Source organism: Pristiophorus japonicus, chromosome 6 (genome assembly GCF_044704955.1).
Source record: "Pristiophorus japonicus isolate sPriJap1 chromosome 6, sPriJap1.hap1, whole genome shotgun sequence".
Lineage (NCBI taxonomy): Eukaryota > Metazoa > Chordata > Chondrichthyes > Pristiophoridae > Pristiophorus > Pristiophorus japonicus.
This window is the reverse complement of record NC_091982.1, coordinates 27,693,385-27,712,021: the sequence shown is the minus strand read 5'-3', so window position 1 is coordinate 27,712,021 and position 18,637 is coordinate 27,693,385. Positions and strand designations below refer to the sequence as shown.

Here is an 18,637-nt window from a genome sequence, read left to right as displayed (position 1 = left end):
AAATTAATGCGACTAAAATCTGACAAATCCCCTGGACCTGATGGGCTACATCCTAGGATTCTAAAAGACGTGGGTGCAGAAATAATAGGTGCGTTGATTGTGATTTTCCAAAGTTCCTTAGATTCTAGAAGGGCCCTAATGGATTGGAAAGTAGCTAATGTAACCCCGCTATTCAAGATAGGAGGGAGAGAGTAAACAGGGAACTACAGGCCAGTTAGCCTGACATCACAGTGGAAGGAGCAGTGTGGAGTCTTGGCCCAGCAGACTGAGTGGCCCCCGGCCTGCGAGCACCATCGGAGCAGGCCAGGGAGCAGAAGGAGCAGTGTGAAAACATACTACTCCAGGGAGCAGCACATGCTGGAGCAGGAGAGCAACGGCAGTGAAGAGGGACGTCACCATGATCCAGGTCGGTGATTGGAGCGTGGGCAGGTACAACAGGAGCAGCGAGGTCGGGGCGAAGGAGTGGCGAGAGGTTGTGGAGGGACGTGATCGGGGCCCAGGAGAAGCGAGAGTTTGGGGCCCAGAAAAGACGAGGGCCCAGGGGCAGCATGGGCCAGCCCACACTGTGATATGAGTGCGCACTAGGTCTGTGCAGCAGAGCTGGTCTCCAGTCGTCTTGGTTAACATAGAAACATAGAAAATAGATGCAGGGGTAGGCTATTCGGTCCTTCGAACCATTCAATAAGATCATGGCTGATATCACCTCAGTACTCGTTTCCTGCTTTCTCTCCATACCCCTTGATCCCTTTAGCCATAAGGGCCATATCTAACTCCCTCTTGAATATATCCAATGAACTGGCATCAACAACTCTCTGCGGTAGAGAATTCCACAGGTTAACAATGCTCTGAGTGAAGAAGTTTCTCCTCATCTCGGTCCTAAAAGGCTTACCCCTTATCCTTAGACTGTGGCCCCTGGTTCTGGACTTCCCCAACTTTGGGAACATTCTTCCTGCATCTAACCTGTCCAGTCCCGTCAGAATTTTATATGTTTCTATGAGATCCCCTCTCATCCTTCTAAACTCCAGTGAATACAGGCCCAGTCGATCCAGTCTCTCCTCATATGTCAGTCCTGCCATCCCGAGAATCAGTCTGGTGAACCTTTGCTGCACTCCCTCAATAGCAAGAACGTCCTTCCTCAGATTAGGAGACCAAAACTGAACACAATATTCCAGGTGAGGCCTCACCAAAGCCATGTACAACTGCAGTAAGACCTCCCTGCTCCTATACTCAAATCCTCTAGCTATGAAGGCCAATATGCCATTTGCCTTCTTCACCGCCTGCTGTACCTGCATGCCAACATTCAATGACTGATGTACCATGGCACTCAGGTGTCGTTGCACCTCCCCTTTTCCTAATCTGCCACCATTCAGATAATATTCTGCCTTTGTGTTTTTGCCACCAAATTGGATAACCTCACATTTATGCACATTATACTGCATCTGCCATGCATTTGCCCACTCACCTAACCTGTTCAAGTCACCCTGCAGCCTCTTAGCATTCTCCTCAAAGCTCACACCACCACCCAGCTTAGTGTCAACTGCAAACTTGGAGATATTACACTCAGTTCCTTCAGCTAAATCATTGATGTATATTGTAAATAGCTGGGGTCCCAGCACTGAGCTCTGCGGCACCCCACTAGTCACTGCCTGCCATTCTGAAAAGGAACCATTTATCCTGACTCTCTGCTTCCTGTCTGCCAACCAATTCTCTATCCACGTCAATACATTACCCCCAATATCACGTGCTTTAATTTTGCACACCAATGTCTTGTGTGGGACCTTGTCAAAAGCCTTTTGAAAGTCCAAGTACACTACATCCACTGGTACTCCCCTGTCCACTTTACTAGTTACATTCTCAAAAAATTCTAGATTTGTCAAGCATGATTTCCCTTTCATAAATCCATGCTGACTTGGACCGATCCTGTCACTGCTTTCCAAATGCACTGCTATTTCATCTTTAATGATTCCAACGTTTTCCCCAGTACTGATGTCAGGCTAACCTTTCTATAATTCCCTGTTTTCTCTCTCCCTCCTTTCTTAAAAAGTGGTGTTACATTAGCTACCCTCCAGTCCAAAGGAACTGATCCAGAGTCGATAGACTGCTGGAAAATGATCACCAATGCATCCACTATTTCTCGGGCCACTTCCTTAAGTACTCTGGGATGCAGACTATCCAGCCCTGGGGATTTATCGGCTTTTAATCCCATCAATTTCCCTAACACAATTTCCTGACTAATAAGAATTTCCTTCAGTTCCTCCTTCTCACTAGACCCTCGGTCCCCTAGTATTTCCGGAAGGTTATTTGTGTCTTCCTTCGTGAAGACAGAACCAAAGTATTTGTTCAATTGGTCTGCCATTTTTTTGTTCCCCATTATAAATTCACCTGATTCTGACTGCAAGGGACCTACGTTTGTCTTCATTAATCTTTTTCTCTTCACATATCTATAGAAGCTTTTGCAGTCAGTTTTTATGTTCCCAGCAAACTTCCTCTCATACTCTATTTTCCCCCTCCTTATTAAACACTTTGTCCTCTTCTGCTGGATTCTAAATTTCTCCCAGTTCTCAGGTTTGCTGCTTTTTCTGGCCAATTTATATGCCTCTTCCTTGGATTTAACACTATCCTTAATTTCCCTTGTTAGCCATGGTTGAGCCACCTTCCCCGTTTTATTTTTACTGCAGACCGGGATGTACAATTGTCGAAGTTCATCCATGTGATCTTTAAATGTTTGCCATTGCCTAGCCACCATCAACCTTTTAAGTATCCTTCGCCAGTCTATTCAAGCCAATTCACGTCTCATACCATCGAAGTTACCTTTCCCTAAGTTCAGGACCCTAGTCTCTAAATTAACTGTGTCACTCTCCATCTTAATAAAGAATTCTACCATGTTATGGTCACTCTTCCCCAAGGGGCCTCGCATAACAAGATTGCTATTAGTCCTTTCTCATTACACATCACCCAGTCTAGGAAGGCCAGCCCTCTAATTGGTTCCTCAACATATTGGTCTAGAAAACCATCCCTAATACACTCCAGGAAATCCTCCTCCTCCGTATTGCTACCAGTTTGGTTAGCCCAATCTATATGTAGATTAAAGTTGCCCATGATAACTGCTGTACCCTTATTGCATGCATCCCTAATTTCTTGTTTGATGCTGTCCCCAACCTAACTACTACCGTTTGGTGGTCTATACACAACTCCCACGAGCGTTTTCTGCCCTTTGGTATTCCACAGTTCTACCCATAAAGAATCCACATCATCCAAGCTAATGTCCTTCCTTACTATTGCGTTAATTTCCTCTTTAACCAGCAATGCTACCCCACCTCCTTTTCCTTTCTGTCCTTCCTGAATGTTGAATACCCCTAGATGTTGAGTTCCCAGCCTTGGTCACCCTGGAGCCATGTCTCCGTAATGCCAATTATATCATATTCGTTAATAGCTGCCTGCACAATTACTTCGTCCACTTTATTACGAATACTTCTTGCATTGAGGCACAGAGCTTTCAGGCTAATCCTTGCTACTGGACCAAGATCTAGCTCTGTCAAGCCTGTGTGGTGGCTGGTGTGCAACGGTCACCACACGTTAAAAAAATCCATGCGTAGGCATCTTCCACCCTTCAAGATTTAGTTCGGGACCTGGAATTTTAGATCCTTCATTGAAAGACCTGTGAACTTTTTGATGTGGAAGCAAGTCATCCTCAATTCGAGGGACTGCCTATGATGATGAGCCTGACATCAGTCATCAGGAAAATACTGGAATCCATTAATAAGGAAATGATAACATGGTACTTTGAAAATTATAATATGATTAGGCAGAACCAACATAGTATTATGAAAGGGAAATTGTGTTCAACAAATTTATTAGAGTGCTTTGAGGATGTAACTAGCAAGGTAGATAAAGGGGCACCAGTGGATGTAGTATATTTGGATTTCCAAAAGGCATTTGATAAGGTGCCACATAAAAGATTGCTATGCAAGATAAGGGTTCATGGAGTTGAGGGTAATATATTCGCATGGATAGAGGATTGGTTAACGGACAGAAAACAGGTCATTCTCCAGTTGGCTGGTTGTAACTAGTGGGGTGTCACAAGGATCAGTCTTAGGCCTGAGCAATTTACAATCTATATTAATGACTTAGATGAAGGGACCGAGTGCAATGTATCCATGTTTTCTGACAATACGAAGCTAGGTGGGAAAGTAAATTGTGAGGAGGACACAAAGAGTCTGCAAAGGGATATAGGCAAGTTAAGTGAATGGGCAATGAGATGGCAGATGGAATATAATGCAGGGAAATGTGAGGTTATTCGCTTCGGTAGGAAGAATTGAAAAACAGAATATATTTCTAAGTGGTGAGAAGCTATTAAATATTAGTGTTCAGAGAGATTTATGTATCATCGTACAGGAAACACAGAAAGTTAGCATGCAGGTACAGCAAGCAATTAGAAGGGCAAATAGCATGTTGGCCTTTATTGCAAGAGGTTGGAGCACAAGAGTAAGGAAATCTTACTATAATTGCACAGGGCTTTGGTGAGACCACACCTAGAGTGCTGTGCACAGTTTTGGTCTCCTTATCTGAGGAAGAATATACTTGCCTTAGAAGAGGTTCAATGAAGGTTCACTAGACTGACACCTGGGGTGAGTGGATTGTCCTATGAGGATCGATTGAGTAGATTTGGCCTTTACTCTCTGGAGCTTATAGGAATGAGAGGTGATCGCATTGAAACAAGATTCTTAGTGTAGATGCTGAGAGGTTGTTTCCCCTGGCTGGAGAGTCAAGAACTAGGGAGCATAGTCTCAGGATAAGGGATCGGCCATTTAAGACTGAGATGAGGAGGAATTTCTTCACTCAGAGGGTTGTGAATCTTTGGAATTCTCTACCTCAAAGAACTGTGGATGCTGAGTCGTTGAGTATATTCAAGGCTGAACTAGATAGATTTTTGGACTCTAGGGGAATCAAGGGGTATGGGGATTGAGTGGGAAAGTGGAGTTCATAGAATCATAGAATGGTTAAAGTACGGAAGAAGCCATTTGGCCTGTCGAACCCGTGCAGGCTCTCTGCAAGAACACCTCAGCCAGTCCCACTCCCCTGCTCTTTCTCTATAGACCTGCAATTTTTTTTCTTTCAGGTACTTATCCAACTCCATTTTAATAGCCGTGATTTTGTCTGCCTCCACCACCCTTTAAGGAAGTGCATTCCAGATCCTAACCACTCACTGGGTTAAAAAGTTTTTCTTATTTGACCTTTGGTTCTTTTGCCAATCACCTTAAATCTGTGTCCGCTGGTTCTCAACCCTTCTGCCAATGGGAACATTTTAGCTCGATCTACACTTTGTCTAGACCCCTCATGATTTTGAACACCCCTATCAAATCTCCTCTCAATCTTCTCTGCTCTAAAGAGAACAACCCCAGCTTCTCCAGTCTATCCACGTAACTCAATCCCTCATCTCTGGACTCATTCTTGTAAATCTTACCTGCACCATCTCTAAGGCCTTCACATCCTTCCTAAAGTATGGTGCTCAGAATTGAATACAATACTCCACTTGAGGCCGAACCAATGTTTTATACAGGTTCATCATAATGTCCACTCTTGTTCTCTATATCTCTGTTCATGAAGCCCAGGATCCCCTAAGCTTTTTTAACTGCTTTCTCAACCTGCCCTGCCACCTTCAACAATTTGAGCACATATACCCTTAGGTCTCTCTGTTCGTGCACCCCCTTTAGGATTGTACCCTTCAGTTTACATTTGCTCTCCTCATTCTTTCTACTGTACACCTACATCCAAGTCTAAAATATATATCAAGAAAAGCAGTGGTCTTAGTACTGACCTCTGGTGAACACCACTGCACATTTTCCTCCAGTCTGAAAAACAACCGTTCACCACCACTCTCTGTTTCCTGTCACTTAGCCAATTTCATATCCATGCTGCCTCTATCCCTTTTATTCCCTGGGCTTCAAGTTGAGGTCGAAGATCAGCCATGATCGTATTAAATGGCAGAGCAGCCTCAAAGGGTCATATGGCCTACACCTGCTCCTAATTCTTACGTTCTTACAATGTTACTTAAGTTGGAAAAGCACTTTCACAATACAAGAAAGATGAGAGCTGTATGTAATCAATACATTGAGTCAAAACTACCTATGTTAAACTGATTACACAGATGACAAGTGAGATTAACTAACCATGTGAGTGGAATTGTGTCTCCTAATGGTGCAGAACTAGGTGATGTGATAACAGAAACAAATGTTGAAGTGCCTGATCTTGGAAGGATAAATAGAAACAAAATCTGAAGCTCATCTTGCACTACAGCAGTATTGGGATTTCCAAGATGAATTGATTGTCGTGGCGGGGCTATTCTTCAAAAATCACAAAGTATTCTGCCTGCCAGCCAACCAAAACGAGAACACTAAAGTCAAAGCAATCTAAGAAATGAAACAATCCAAAGGGCTAGATGCAGATGACGGGGCCGAAATTGCCCCTTCCCTTAAGGCCTGTTACCACCAGAAATCGGCTGGCATGCTTCAGAGTGCATCGATTTTTCATGTAATGGCCGCCATGTTTAAAATTCTGCTCCTGTGGTATCCCAGTGGTGACCCGTTCCCCCCCTACCACTCCACTGCTGCCGATCCGTCATAAGTGCGTCATGAGCGCGCATCGCCAATGCACCCGCACATCCCACCACTCCCCCCAGCCCCCCACCCACCATCCCCGACGGCGAAATTCCGTCGAAAAAATCTTCCTCCCGCCGGGCAGTGCCAAAAGCTGCTTTTTTTCCAGCGCTGCAGTCCTTGTAAAATGGTGGTGCGGCTCCTATTAAAGGGGAGGACCTACTGCTGCTGCCGCCATGTTTTCTTTGTTTTCGGACAACTGCCATGCCAGGCCGATAATTATGCCCCCGGGTTCGGCCGGGCCGCCAACAGGCAGCCTGGCACCCCCGTTGGCCTGGCCGAGACCCTCCCTGGTGGCCCAGTGGACCGAACTGAAACAATCGCGCAGGCTCTCCCCTTTAAGTGAAGGGGAGAGCCGTGGTGACACAGCGCTGCGATGAAGTCATCAGCGCTACACTGATGACTGACAGCGGCGGACACTCCAGCAACCCCCCCCAACTTCCGCCCCTCTAGTGTGCTGACCGCCACACTACCGGTCCCATTATCACCGACTTCCGGTCTGCCGAAAAAAAGCCAAAGAGCATAATTTCACTCAAGAGGCCACCGCATCCACCGCGCTGGTAAAAACACGAGAAACGGGGTGCATGCGCCCTATTTCCTGCGGTGGGCAATTTCAGCCCCGACTTGGTTTGGCCTGGTGTGTTGGTACAATTGCAGATATGGTTCACCAATGTCCACAAATACAAAAATAAAGGGTACAAAGAGGCAAAAAAAGCACATAACCATTCCAAGCTGTCCATGACAGAAAGTTACCACTGCTATATAAAGAAAAAGGAAAGGATTAACATTCATATGACATCTTTCACAACCTCAGGAGATTCCAAAGCACTTTATAGCCAGTGAAGTACTTTTTCAAGTGTAGTCACTGAAGGTTCACCAGACTGATTCCATGTTTCTATGTTTCTATGTGATGTAGGTAAACATGGCAGCCAATTTGCACACAGCAAGGTCCCACAAATAGCGATGAGACATAGAAACATAGAAACATAGAAAATAGGTGCAGGAGTAGGCCATTCGGCCCTTCGAGCCTGCACCACCATTCAATAAGATCATGGCTGATCATTCACCTCAGTACCCCTTTCCTGCTTTCTCTCCATACCCCTTGATCTCTTTAGCCTTAAGGGCCATATCTAACTCTCTCTTGAATATATCCAAAGAACTGGCATCAACAACTCTCTGCGGTAGGTAATTCCATAGACTAACAACTCTCTGAGTGAAGAAGTTTCTCTTCATCTCAGTCCTGTGGCTTACCCCTTATCCTTAGATTATGTCCCCTGGTTCTGAACTTCCCCAACATCGGGAACATTCTTCCTGCATCTAACCTGTCCAGTCCCATCAGAATGTTATATGTTTCTATGAGATCCCTGCTCATCCTTCTAAACTTCAGTGACTACAGGCCCAGTCGATCCAGTCTCTCCTCATATGTCAGTCCTGCCATCCCGGGAATCAGTCTGGTGAACCTTCGCTGCACTCCCTCAATAACAAGAACGTCCTTCCTCAGATTAGGAGACCAAAACTGAACACAATATTCCAGGTGAGGCCTCACTAAGGCCCTGTACAACTGCAGTAAGACCTCCCTGCTCCTATACTCAAATCCCCTAGCTATGAAAGCCAACATACCATTTGCCTTCTTCACCGCCTGCTGTACCTGCATGCCAACTTTCAATGAGAATGACAAAATCATCTGTATCTGGTGTTGGTAGAGGGACATATATTAGCTGGGTCTACAGGGGAGAATTCCCCTGCAATTCTTCAAATAATGCCTTGGGATATTTTATTTCCACCTGTGAGGACAGATGAGGCCTCTTTTTTTTCATCTTATCCAAAAGACGTCACCTCCAACAGTGAAGTACTCCCTCAGCACTGCACTGAAGATGCATCCTAGATTACGTGCTCAGGTCTCTGAAGTGGGACTTGAACCCACAACCTTCTGACCCAGAGGCGAGAGTGCGACCACTGAGCCGTATTTTGGCAGCAGAAGCAGCGAGGGAAGAGTCAAAGTGAATCTGGACTGATATTTTGGCAGTGAAATGGGCCTTGGCTGTGCAACAAAACGAGTTACTTTGGTGGAGTCAGGAGAGATTCTGTCAGGATCTGGGAAACAATGAATATATTTTTAAAGTTTATGTTAATAAGTTTAAAAAGTTAATAGTCAAGCATTTAACTCAAGTTGGAGCTGGGATGAGGCAACTGGTGAGGCAAGACAGCACCATATAGTATCAAAGGCCTGACATTATGGTACGACAGGCAAATGTTGACAAAAGCTTTTTCTATTACCAAATAGTGACATCGGGTTTAGCCGTTGTTAAATGTTAACATAACATTGTGACTCAAAAATGATGACACAGGAAGTAAAGTTCATGTGCACAGCAATTCTGTGGCATACACATGACTTTTATTACAATATTGATATGTTAGTATAAGCTCTAGAAAATACATTTAAAGTAAATAGTTGATAAATCTGTACAATCGTGAAGTTGTGTGTACAGCAAGCACTTTCTGTGCTTAAAGGAAAGCTATTTCCATCAGACCTGGATGTCATGCCTGGGAATTAGATTTACATTGGTGAGGATTAACTTTCCCATACACTTACCTTTCAATTCTCCCAGCTCTCAATTTGCATTTCAGGTATGCAACATTGCATGCCCTTTTCACATTGCTTTTTGCTCGGGTGCAATCACCTCCCATTCTCAGATGCTGACCTGGGTCCCTCCATTCCCTGCCCCCTGTATGCAACCCAAAAGCCAGCCAGATCACCAGATCGCTCTGCCCACCCACTAGCCACCACCTGCCCAGAAGACACCCATATCCTCTCGACCTGGGGCCCTAGCTGGACCCCAGATCCCTCCACGCCACTCACAACCTCCCACTGGAAAGGGCAGAGGAAAAGAGGGAGAAACGACTAGAATAGAAAAGAAAGGGAGAAACAAAAGATGAGAAATCGAGAAGCATTAGCAGAGGGAATGAGCGAGAATAAAGCAAATGAGGGGAGCGAGAGAAGCAGCAACATGAAGACATCAGATAGATAAAACAAAATGTACACACCAACAAATGTGAGCAATACCACGGAAGATCCACTAATGATAAAAAATAAAGGGTATTCATCACTGGATCTTTGTGCATTTAATAAATATTGTATTACATATAGAACAATCAAGTGACTCCATTGTTTGTGAGTTTAAATTGGATCCTGGTTCTTTCATCAGTCTAAAATAGAAACATTTGCCTCGTTTTCTATACTGTCCAGATATTTTCTCAAGCACTGTCCTACTGCCTTCTCACAGAATCAACAGTTGCACAAAATGGTGTTAATCAAATTAATGTGAAACAGCTGACATGCATAATTTGATCTCAGACTTCAAAGAGAACACTAATGAGATGTGAAAAGGTGACAAGTGCACAGTTCTTCAATAAACGTGGTGAGGAATCGTTAAATAGTTCAGGGAATTAATTCCTTCCATAGTAAGTAACATTGTAACCTCAGTACTATTAAACTAGATACATGGGAAGTTTTTTTAATGTTCATGTTTTCCTCCTCTTGCTTCCTGTTTAGCTCCCTTCCCTTGATCACTATTATTGCATGCTCCATAATTCAACTGGGAGTGGGTAATAGTCTTAGTTGTCATCCTTCCAGGTGGGGCATCAATGCTACTTGGTGATCTCCCATGGTGAGAGGTACACTTATACAAAGCAGCTCTATTCCTGTCACCTTGCTGCCAAGTGCAGCTTTATTTCGCAGCTCAGCCAAGAACTGAAAACAGTAACCCATTAAGTGTCAATCTTTTGAATATTGATATTTGCAGAATGACTACCTGACTATATTACACAAATAGGATTGCTGTGTTTTATATTGATAAAAACCATGTTTTTTATTTTATTCAGTTTACTGCTGCTTTGACATATGATGGAATATTCGTCATAGCAGAAGCTTTTCGGTATCTACGAAGGCAGCGGATTGATATCTCGAGAAGAGTAACTACTGGAGACTGTTTAGCCAATCCTGCAGTACCCTGGAGTCAAGGAATCGATATAGAACGGGCACTGAAACAGGTATGGGGAATTCTCCTTCCAACTGATATAACAAACCAATAGAAGGAATCATGTAGATGCAATATGTATCTATTAGCAATTAATGGTTTCTGTGATGCTTATTTTTTAATGAAAACATCTCTGAGTGGTGAATTAACTTTAACTCCCGTTTGGAGAAATTTAATTCAAATCCAAAACCTAACTGATGTTTAAGCTTAATTCTTCTTAATGAATGACTTTCATTAAGTCACACCTTGACTGCCTGATAATTCTTATTATAACAAGAGATTTATTCCATTCATGTTTTTTTAAAGCTTAAACAGACTTCCATTATATTTATGATTCTATTTACATTGTGTGGTGTACTTATGTATATTGACCTGGGTCTTGCTGGAAATATAATAGTGTGTTAATGACATACGCTGTTATGAATGGACAACTCAGCCATCAAGTTCAAGGGATTTAGAGATACGCCGTGAGTTGCAAATGTCCAGAATTTGCTGTCGATTACGTCGCTCCACTGTTTGTTTCACACAAACAGTCCTTAGCCTCCCTGTTATTTTTTAGAACTTACTGGATTTCCAGATTAATTGCCCATTAAACTCGCAAACAGAAAGTTAACTTTGGTAATTAAGAGTGTAAGTACCTTTTTAACAATGTAATGATTGTAAATGCAATGCCAATCAGCCTCTTTGACCCAGAATGAAGACAATTTAAACTGTTCAATTTCATTCCCCCCTGTAGTCAATTGTTGTTAGAGATTTTAAAAATATCACATTTTTAATTTTTACATTTTTTTCTTACTTTTCCTTTGTTTTTTTTTTCTCTCACCCTTAATCCAATCTTTCTTTCCCTCTCTTTATTTCTCTTTCTGTACCTGATCTGGCTCCAATTCACCGTCCTTCTCTGTTATTCCTGTTTCTTTCTCAATCCTTAAATCTCATTGATTAAGGAGATGCACTGTTGGTCCTGCCATTAACTAGGGTCCCAGAAGTCACATTGCCCTCTCCATGCTGTTATCAGCTTGCACTTCCAGCAAGTTATGGTACAAAAAAATTAAATCACGATGATAGCCAGAGGTTATCACAAGACCATTACATAATTGAGGGACTTTAGTGAAACCAAAATTATTACAAATACTAATATATATAATATAATTATTCTGTTTATTCTCAGTAAATGATTGTAGATTATCACTCAATAGACATGAAAAGATTTGTTCATAATTATTACTCTTTCAATGACAGACATTATCTTGCCTTAATTTCATTGATAGAGCAGGTTAAAAGCAACTTTGAACTCTCTCCAAGATAAGATTACATTCCTCTCTTCTATACATTTTTTGCTCATTTTCTCCCTTATTCTCCTGAAAGCATTTACTCAATCTGGGTTTACAATTGTCAGTGACCCGCTGGGACTTCATCCAAGTGGCCATTCTTCATATAGTGATCCTCGGAGTGAGTGTTAACTGTTTCTTCTACCTTGGTGCACCAGAGTCAGGCTTTATCTTGTCTCGCCTGATGTCTATACAAGTGTACTTACCAGCAAGTGTTACTGATTAGCGATACAGAGTGGAAACATTCCCATTCCTAGCCGAGGATGCTCTGGCATAGATCAGCTAACAAACCAGTGTAATTTTAAACTATTTTTTGTCCAACTGAGATTTGCTGGCGGTTGATATTATGGTAGAAGCCAATAACCATTGTATTGCATGAAATTAAGGCAAGATAATGTCTGACATTGAAAGAGTAATAATTATGAAGGAATCTTTTCATGTCTATTGAGTGATAATCTACAATCATTTACTGGGAACAAACAGAATAATTATATTATACATATTAGTATTTGTAATAATTTTGGTTCAACATATGTTGCCTGGCAGTAACAGAAATACTGGACTAACAACGTGCACACGTATGAACACAGCTATTTCTTTAATAAACCTACCTTTAGCTGTACGTACCACCAGCACAAAAGGTTTTTGCTTGCCACTTTCTCTGCTTTTGTTCTGAAAGTGTTGACTCTTTTTGGGGTATAGTTCCACAGACACAAGCAGGCCTCCAGTACTTTACCCGAATTGCTAATCTTCACGTGTGAACCAAGATTGTGATTGTCATTAAGGTTAGTTGATCTGTTGGAGCCAAGTTCAATCTGTGCACATTGGCAATTTCAGGCAGGTCACTGTTTAGGGAAGTTTGTCAGGCATGAGCACCTTGGGTAAAATTTCTCCCCCCGCCCCTCTCTAACAAAGACAACACAGCATCTTCAAGAATTTCATCACTGATGCATCAGATTAGAAGCCATAGACCTGAGTATGTTTGACAGTACAGCAATTGACTTAACCAGAGCTAAATGGTGTTCCTATTAAAAGTGCGAGATCTATGGATACAACAATTATTTCAATGTTCACATGATGTTCAAACCAAATTATCCGATAAATTAAACAACCAAAAGGAAAATTCCCCACTTAGTTGCACGCTTGCATCTTTCAGAATTACATTAGGGTTAAATCTAAGTAACCCTTCAAAGCAATGTGTTGTTTTCCAGATTGCGATAAGGACTGGAAGAGCTATGGCCTTTAAGTAGACTCCTTTTGCAGTGAATATTTGCATTCATGAATATTCGCATGTTACAATTAAACTTTTTATTGTGGATAGGTGCCTAGAAAATATGATTTGAAGTGAGCTTCTTAAGATAGACTGAGCTATTTACAATTAATTTATAATAGGCGAGTCCCATATTTTAATAAGTACAGAGCTGATCCAAACATATTATTAAACGTAATTAGCATAAAGTTACAATAGTGATTCGAAATATAGCAAGCCACATACAATAGTGCCAGTAAGGATGTCACCATAGTTGAGATGCATTTTAGATAAAACTCTTTAAACTCTTTCTGCAGACCTGCTTAAAGAATAGAGTAACGATCAAAATTAACTCCATGCTGCAGTGATATTGAGGGACAATTTTCTTCAGCACCATATCAGGCTTTTCTCTTTACTCAGGCATTTTCTTCTTAATCTAAAGGTTTTGATTCTTTGTAGGGACATTGTTCCACAGGTGCTGGTCATCATTCCATGCCTCATTCTAGTAGCCATTCTTCACCTCTGAACCAGGACAGTGAACATCAGCAAGCTGTACAACGAAAGAGAACATCACATGTCAAACTCAATCCTGTCCTCACCAGATATCCACACGTGCACAATTCCAGTAGCAGTCAGTGGGCATGGATCAGGTACAGGAACCATGGCCATTTTTCTTTTCCCTAACTCAGGGGCAGTGTAGTGGGACTGCCATCAGCCTGGTTGAGAACAGCATGGATTGGGGATCAAACTCGTGCTCAGCTATTCACTGGATAAACTTTCTGAATTATCAGTGGAGGAATATAACTGCCTATTTCTTTTACATTGATTTAGAAAATTAACAAATGTTGTAAGCTGCAGCACATTTGGAGCATCAACACAAAACACATGGCAGTAGAAGACATCAGATCTATCCTTAGCCATCATGGATTTGTTAAAGGCAAATTGTGTTTAATTAACTTGATAGGGCCAGACTTTCGGCTTCATTGTCAGCGATTTTCTCGGCGTTACAGCTGGTTTTTCGCCCAGCGAGAGTTTCCAGGTAAGTTTTTGAGCATTATCGCCCACATCTGAAGTCGCCCGCCGGGACCAGACTGCCCACGTGCAACGCCAAGAACAACCGCCAGGGTGTAAGTTTGGGCTCAACCACCGATATTCAGATCACTTTTACAGGGCGGTAAGGGGGGGGGTCCCTGCAAAGAAAGTTAAGTTAAAGGTTATTTAATTATTTTTTTAAATGTTACCATGGCGATTAGGGTTAAAACTGTCTTGGGAATGCTTTGTATATGTTTTTTTTATGATAATTTTTCTTTAAGTTTCCCCCCCCCTCCATAGGCCCAACCACAGCCTTGGCCTAAATTTTTGTACATTGATCCATTCTGGTAACGACCACCCATTTGGCTATCTGCATTTACTTGCTAAGAAAACTGCCGAGAATGAGTGTGCAATGCCCATTTTTTCACCGGGTGACCAATTCTACTTACCTTTACCCTCAAAATGGAAATTCTCACTCGCTTTTTTCGCCAAGCATCAGTGATCCTTCTCAGCGGGCAATCGGGCATTGAGGGCCTTTATGGAAAGTCTGGCCCATAGAGTTTTTTGATGAGGTAAAAAAGAGGGTTCATGAGGGCAATGCGGTTCATGTGGTGTACAGGGACTTCCCAATGAAGTACCACCAGTGCTGCCTCCGCAAGATCCTGCAAGTTCACTGGGAGAATAGACGCACCAGCGTCAGTATTCTCGCTCAGGCCAATATCCCCAGCATCGAAGCACTGACCACACTCGACCAGTTCCGTTGGGCGGGCCACGTCGTCCACATGCCTGACACGAGACTCCCTAAGCCAGTGCTCTACTTGGAATTCCTACGCGGCAAGCGAGCCCCAGGTGGGCACAGGAAACACTTCAAGGACACCCTCAAAGCCTCCTTGATAAAGTGTAACATCCCCACTGGCATCTGGGAATCCCTGCTCCAAGACCTCCCAAAGTGGAGGAAGAGTATCCGGGAGGGCGCTGAGCACCTCAAGTCTCATCGCTGAGAGCATGCAGAAACCAAGCGCAGATAGTGGAAGGAGCATGCGTTAACCCAGGCTCCCCACCCACCCTTTCCTTCAACCACTCTCTGTCCCACCTGTTACAGAGACTGTAATTTCTGCATTGGAATGTACAGCCAACTGAGAACTCACTTTTAGAGTGGAAGCAAGTCTTCCTCGATTTCGAGAGACTGCATATGATGATGATTGTCATGCATGTAACCTTTATGTAACAATACTGCAATATTGTATATACGTAAGAAATGCACACCTTGACCACAGGGGTTGAACTTGTGGGAGACACTCCTCACCTGGTCATCCAGGTATATAAAGGGAGGTCCCATGCAGGGTCATCACTTCTTGGTCCTGTGAATAAAGGTTCAGGTCATGGAGTGACCTTGTCCATAGAATGTGCCTCGTGTGGATTTGTGGTATTGTGTAACGACTTTACAATGATGATGATGGAATTCCAAATGGTGTTTGATAAAGTGCCACATAATAGGCTTGCCAGCAAAGTTGAAGCCCATGAAATAAAAGGGACAGTGGCTAAGTGATAGGAAACACAGTAGTGGAGAACAGTTGTTTTTCGGACTGGAGGAAGGTATACAGTGGTCCCCAAGGTCGGTACTCGGACCACTGCTTTTCTTGATATAAATTAACGACTTAGACTTGGGTGTACAGGACACAATTTCAAAATTTGCAGATGACACAAAACTTGGAAGTATAGTGAACAGTGAGGAGGATAGTGATAGACTTCGAGAAGACATAGACAGACTGGTAGAATGGGCAGACATGTAACAAATGAAATTTAACACAGAAAAGTGTGAAGTGACACATTTTGGTAGGAAGAATGAGGAGAGGCAATAGAAATTAAAGGGTATCATTCTAAAGGGGGTTCATGAACAGAGAGACCTGAGGGTATATGTGCACAAATCGTTGAAGGTGGCAGGACAGGTTGAGAAAGCAGTTAAAAAAGCATATAGGATCCTGGGCTTCAGAAATAGAGGCATAGAGAATGAAAGCATGGAAGTTATGATAAAACTTTATGAAATACTGGTTCAGCCTCAACTGGAGTATTGTGTCCAATTCTGGGCATCACACTTTAGGAAGGATGTGAAGGCCTTAGAGAGGGTGCAAAATATATTTACGAGAATGGTTCCAGGGATGAGGGACTTCAGTTGTGTGGATAGATTGGAGAAGCTGGGATTGTTCTCCTTCGAGCAGAGAAGGTTGAGAGGAGATTTGATAAATGTGTTAAAACCCATGAGGGGTCTGAACAGAGTGAATAGAGAGAAACTGTTCCAATTGGGCGAAGGGTCAAGAACAGTTTAATCTACCAAAATTTCCTGGATTCTGCGGCTGTCCCAGCGGATTGGAAAACCACAAATGTAATGGCCCTATTTAAAAAAGGAGGCAGACAAAAATCAGGAAACTATAGACCAGTTAGCCTAACATCTGTTGTTGGGAAAATGCTGGAGTCCATTATTAAGGAAGCAGTAGCAGGACATTTGGAAAAGCATAATTCAATCAAGCAGAGTCAGCATGGTTTTATGAAAGGGAAATCATGTTTGACAAATTTGCTGGAGTTCTTTGAGGATGTAACAATCAGAGTGGATAAGGGGGAACCAGTGGATGTGGTGTATTTGGATTTTCAGAAGGCATTCAATAAGGTGCCACATAAGAGGTTACTGAACAAGATTGGGTTGGGGTTAACATATTAGCATGTTTAGAGGAACATAAGAAAATAAGAACATAAGAATTAGGAACAGGAGTAGGCCATCTGGCCCCTCGAGCCTGCCCCGCCATTCAACAAGATCATGGCTGATCTGGCCGTGGACTCAGCTCCACTTACCCGTCCGCTCCCCATAACCCTTAATTGCCTTATTGGTTAAAAATCTATCTATCTGTGATTTGAATACATTCAATGAGCTAGCCTCAACTGCTTCCTTGGGCAGAGAATTCCACAGATTCACAACCCTCTGGGAGAAGAAATTCCTTCTCAAATCGGTTTTAAATTGGCTCCCCCGTATTTTGAGGCTGTGCCCCCTAGTTCTAGTCTCCCCGACCAGTGGAAACAACCTCTCTACCTCTATCTTGTCTCTCCCTTTCATTATTTTAAATGTTTCTATAAGATCACCCCTCATCCTTCTGAACCCCAACGAGTAAAGACCCAGTCTAATCAATCTATCATCATAAGGTAACCCCCTCATCTCCGGAATCAGCCTAGTGAATCGTCTCTGTACCCCCTCCAAGGCTAGTATATCCTTCCTTAAGTAAGGTGACCAAAACTGCACGCAGTACTCCAGGTGCGGCCTCACCAATACCCTGTATAGTTGCAGCAAGACCGCCCTGCTTTTGTACTCCATTCCTCTCGCAATGAAGGCCAACATTCCATTCACCTTCCTGATTACCTGCTGCACCTGCAAACTAACTTTTTTGGGGGATTCATGCACAAGACGCCACGCGGCCGAAGCCATCGAGTCGCTAAAAACAGCTTTGGGCCCTGACTCTGTTAGGTGCATCGAGGAGGCTCAAGCACGTGGGGAGATCCCGTACGAACTGACCCCCGTCCGGACGGAATTCCTCATTGGCGCCAAATCCCGGAACCTCCCTCGGGGGCCGGCGCCTCACAACTTGAGCCGCCTCAGGGAAATCCCCTCAGTGCCCTTCAGTTCCGCGCGGAGGGGTTTCCTGTACGGGCTGCTCCTGCACACTCTCAACTTTGCCATCCTCGCCGGCCGTCCAGACACGCCATGACGTACCATCTTGCCGTCCGAAGGAGGCGGGGGTCCCCAATGGAGGGAACTCTACGCAGGGGTCCTCCCACTATTCATCGGGGACTTGGCCTGGAGGGTGGTGCACGGAGCAGTGCCGTGCAACAAATTTTTAAGCCGGTTCACGGACTCCCAGGCCGCCTGCAATTTCTGCGGTCTGGAGGAGTCCGTGTTCCATATTTTTAGTGAGTGCACAAGGTTGCAGCCCCTGTTTTATTATTTGAAGGGGCTGCTCCTGAAATTCTGGCTACACTTCAGTCCCACTCTCCTGATCTTTGGGCACCCTGTGCGGAAGGGAGCGGGTAGGTCCGAAGGCCTCCTCGTAGGACTGCTCCTGGGCACGGCCAAGGGTGCCATCAGCCGGTCCAGGCAGCGGGCGGTCGAGGGGGTCGTTCAACCTGACTGCCTGCCTCTCTTCCGCTCTTACATCCGGTCCAGGGTGTCCTTGGAGATGGAGCACGCGGTGTCCACCGGTACGCTCGCGGCCTTCCGCGAGAGGTGGGCACCGGAGGGACTGGAGTGCATCATCACGCCCGGCAACCAAATTTTAATTTGATTTTACGTTT

General features: G+C 43.7%; 1 protein-coding gene across 2 annotated transcripts in view; it reads left to right on the top strand.

Annotated features, from left to right (window-relative positions):
• Positions 1 to 18,637, top strand: part of gria3b (glutamate receptor, ionotropic, AMPA 3b) — a 494,474-nt gene that overhangs the window by 257,493 nt on the left and 218,344 nt on the right. For both annotated transcript variants that reach the window (XM_070882006.1, XM_070882007.1), the window contains exon 7: positions 10,539 to 10,706. In XM_070882006.1, the coding sequence (XP_070738107.1) occupies positions 10,539 to 10,706 (168 nt within the window). The remainder of the gene's footprint in view (positions 1 to 10,538; positions 10,707 to 18,637) is intronic.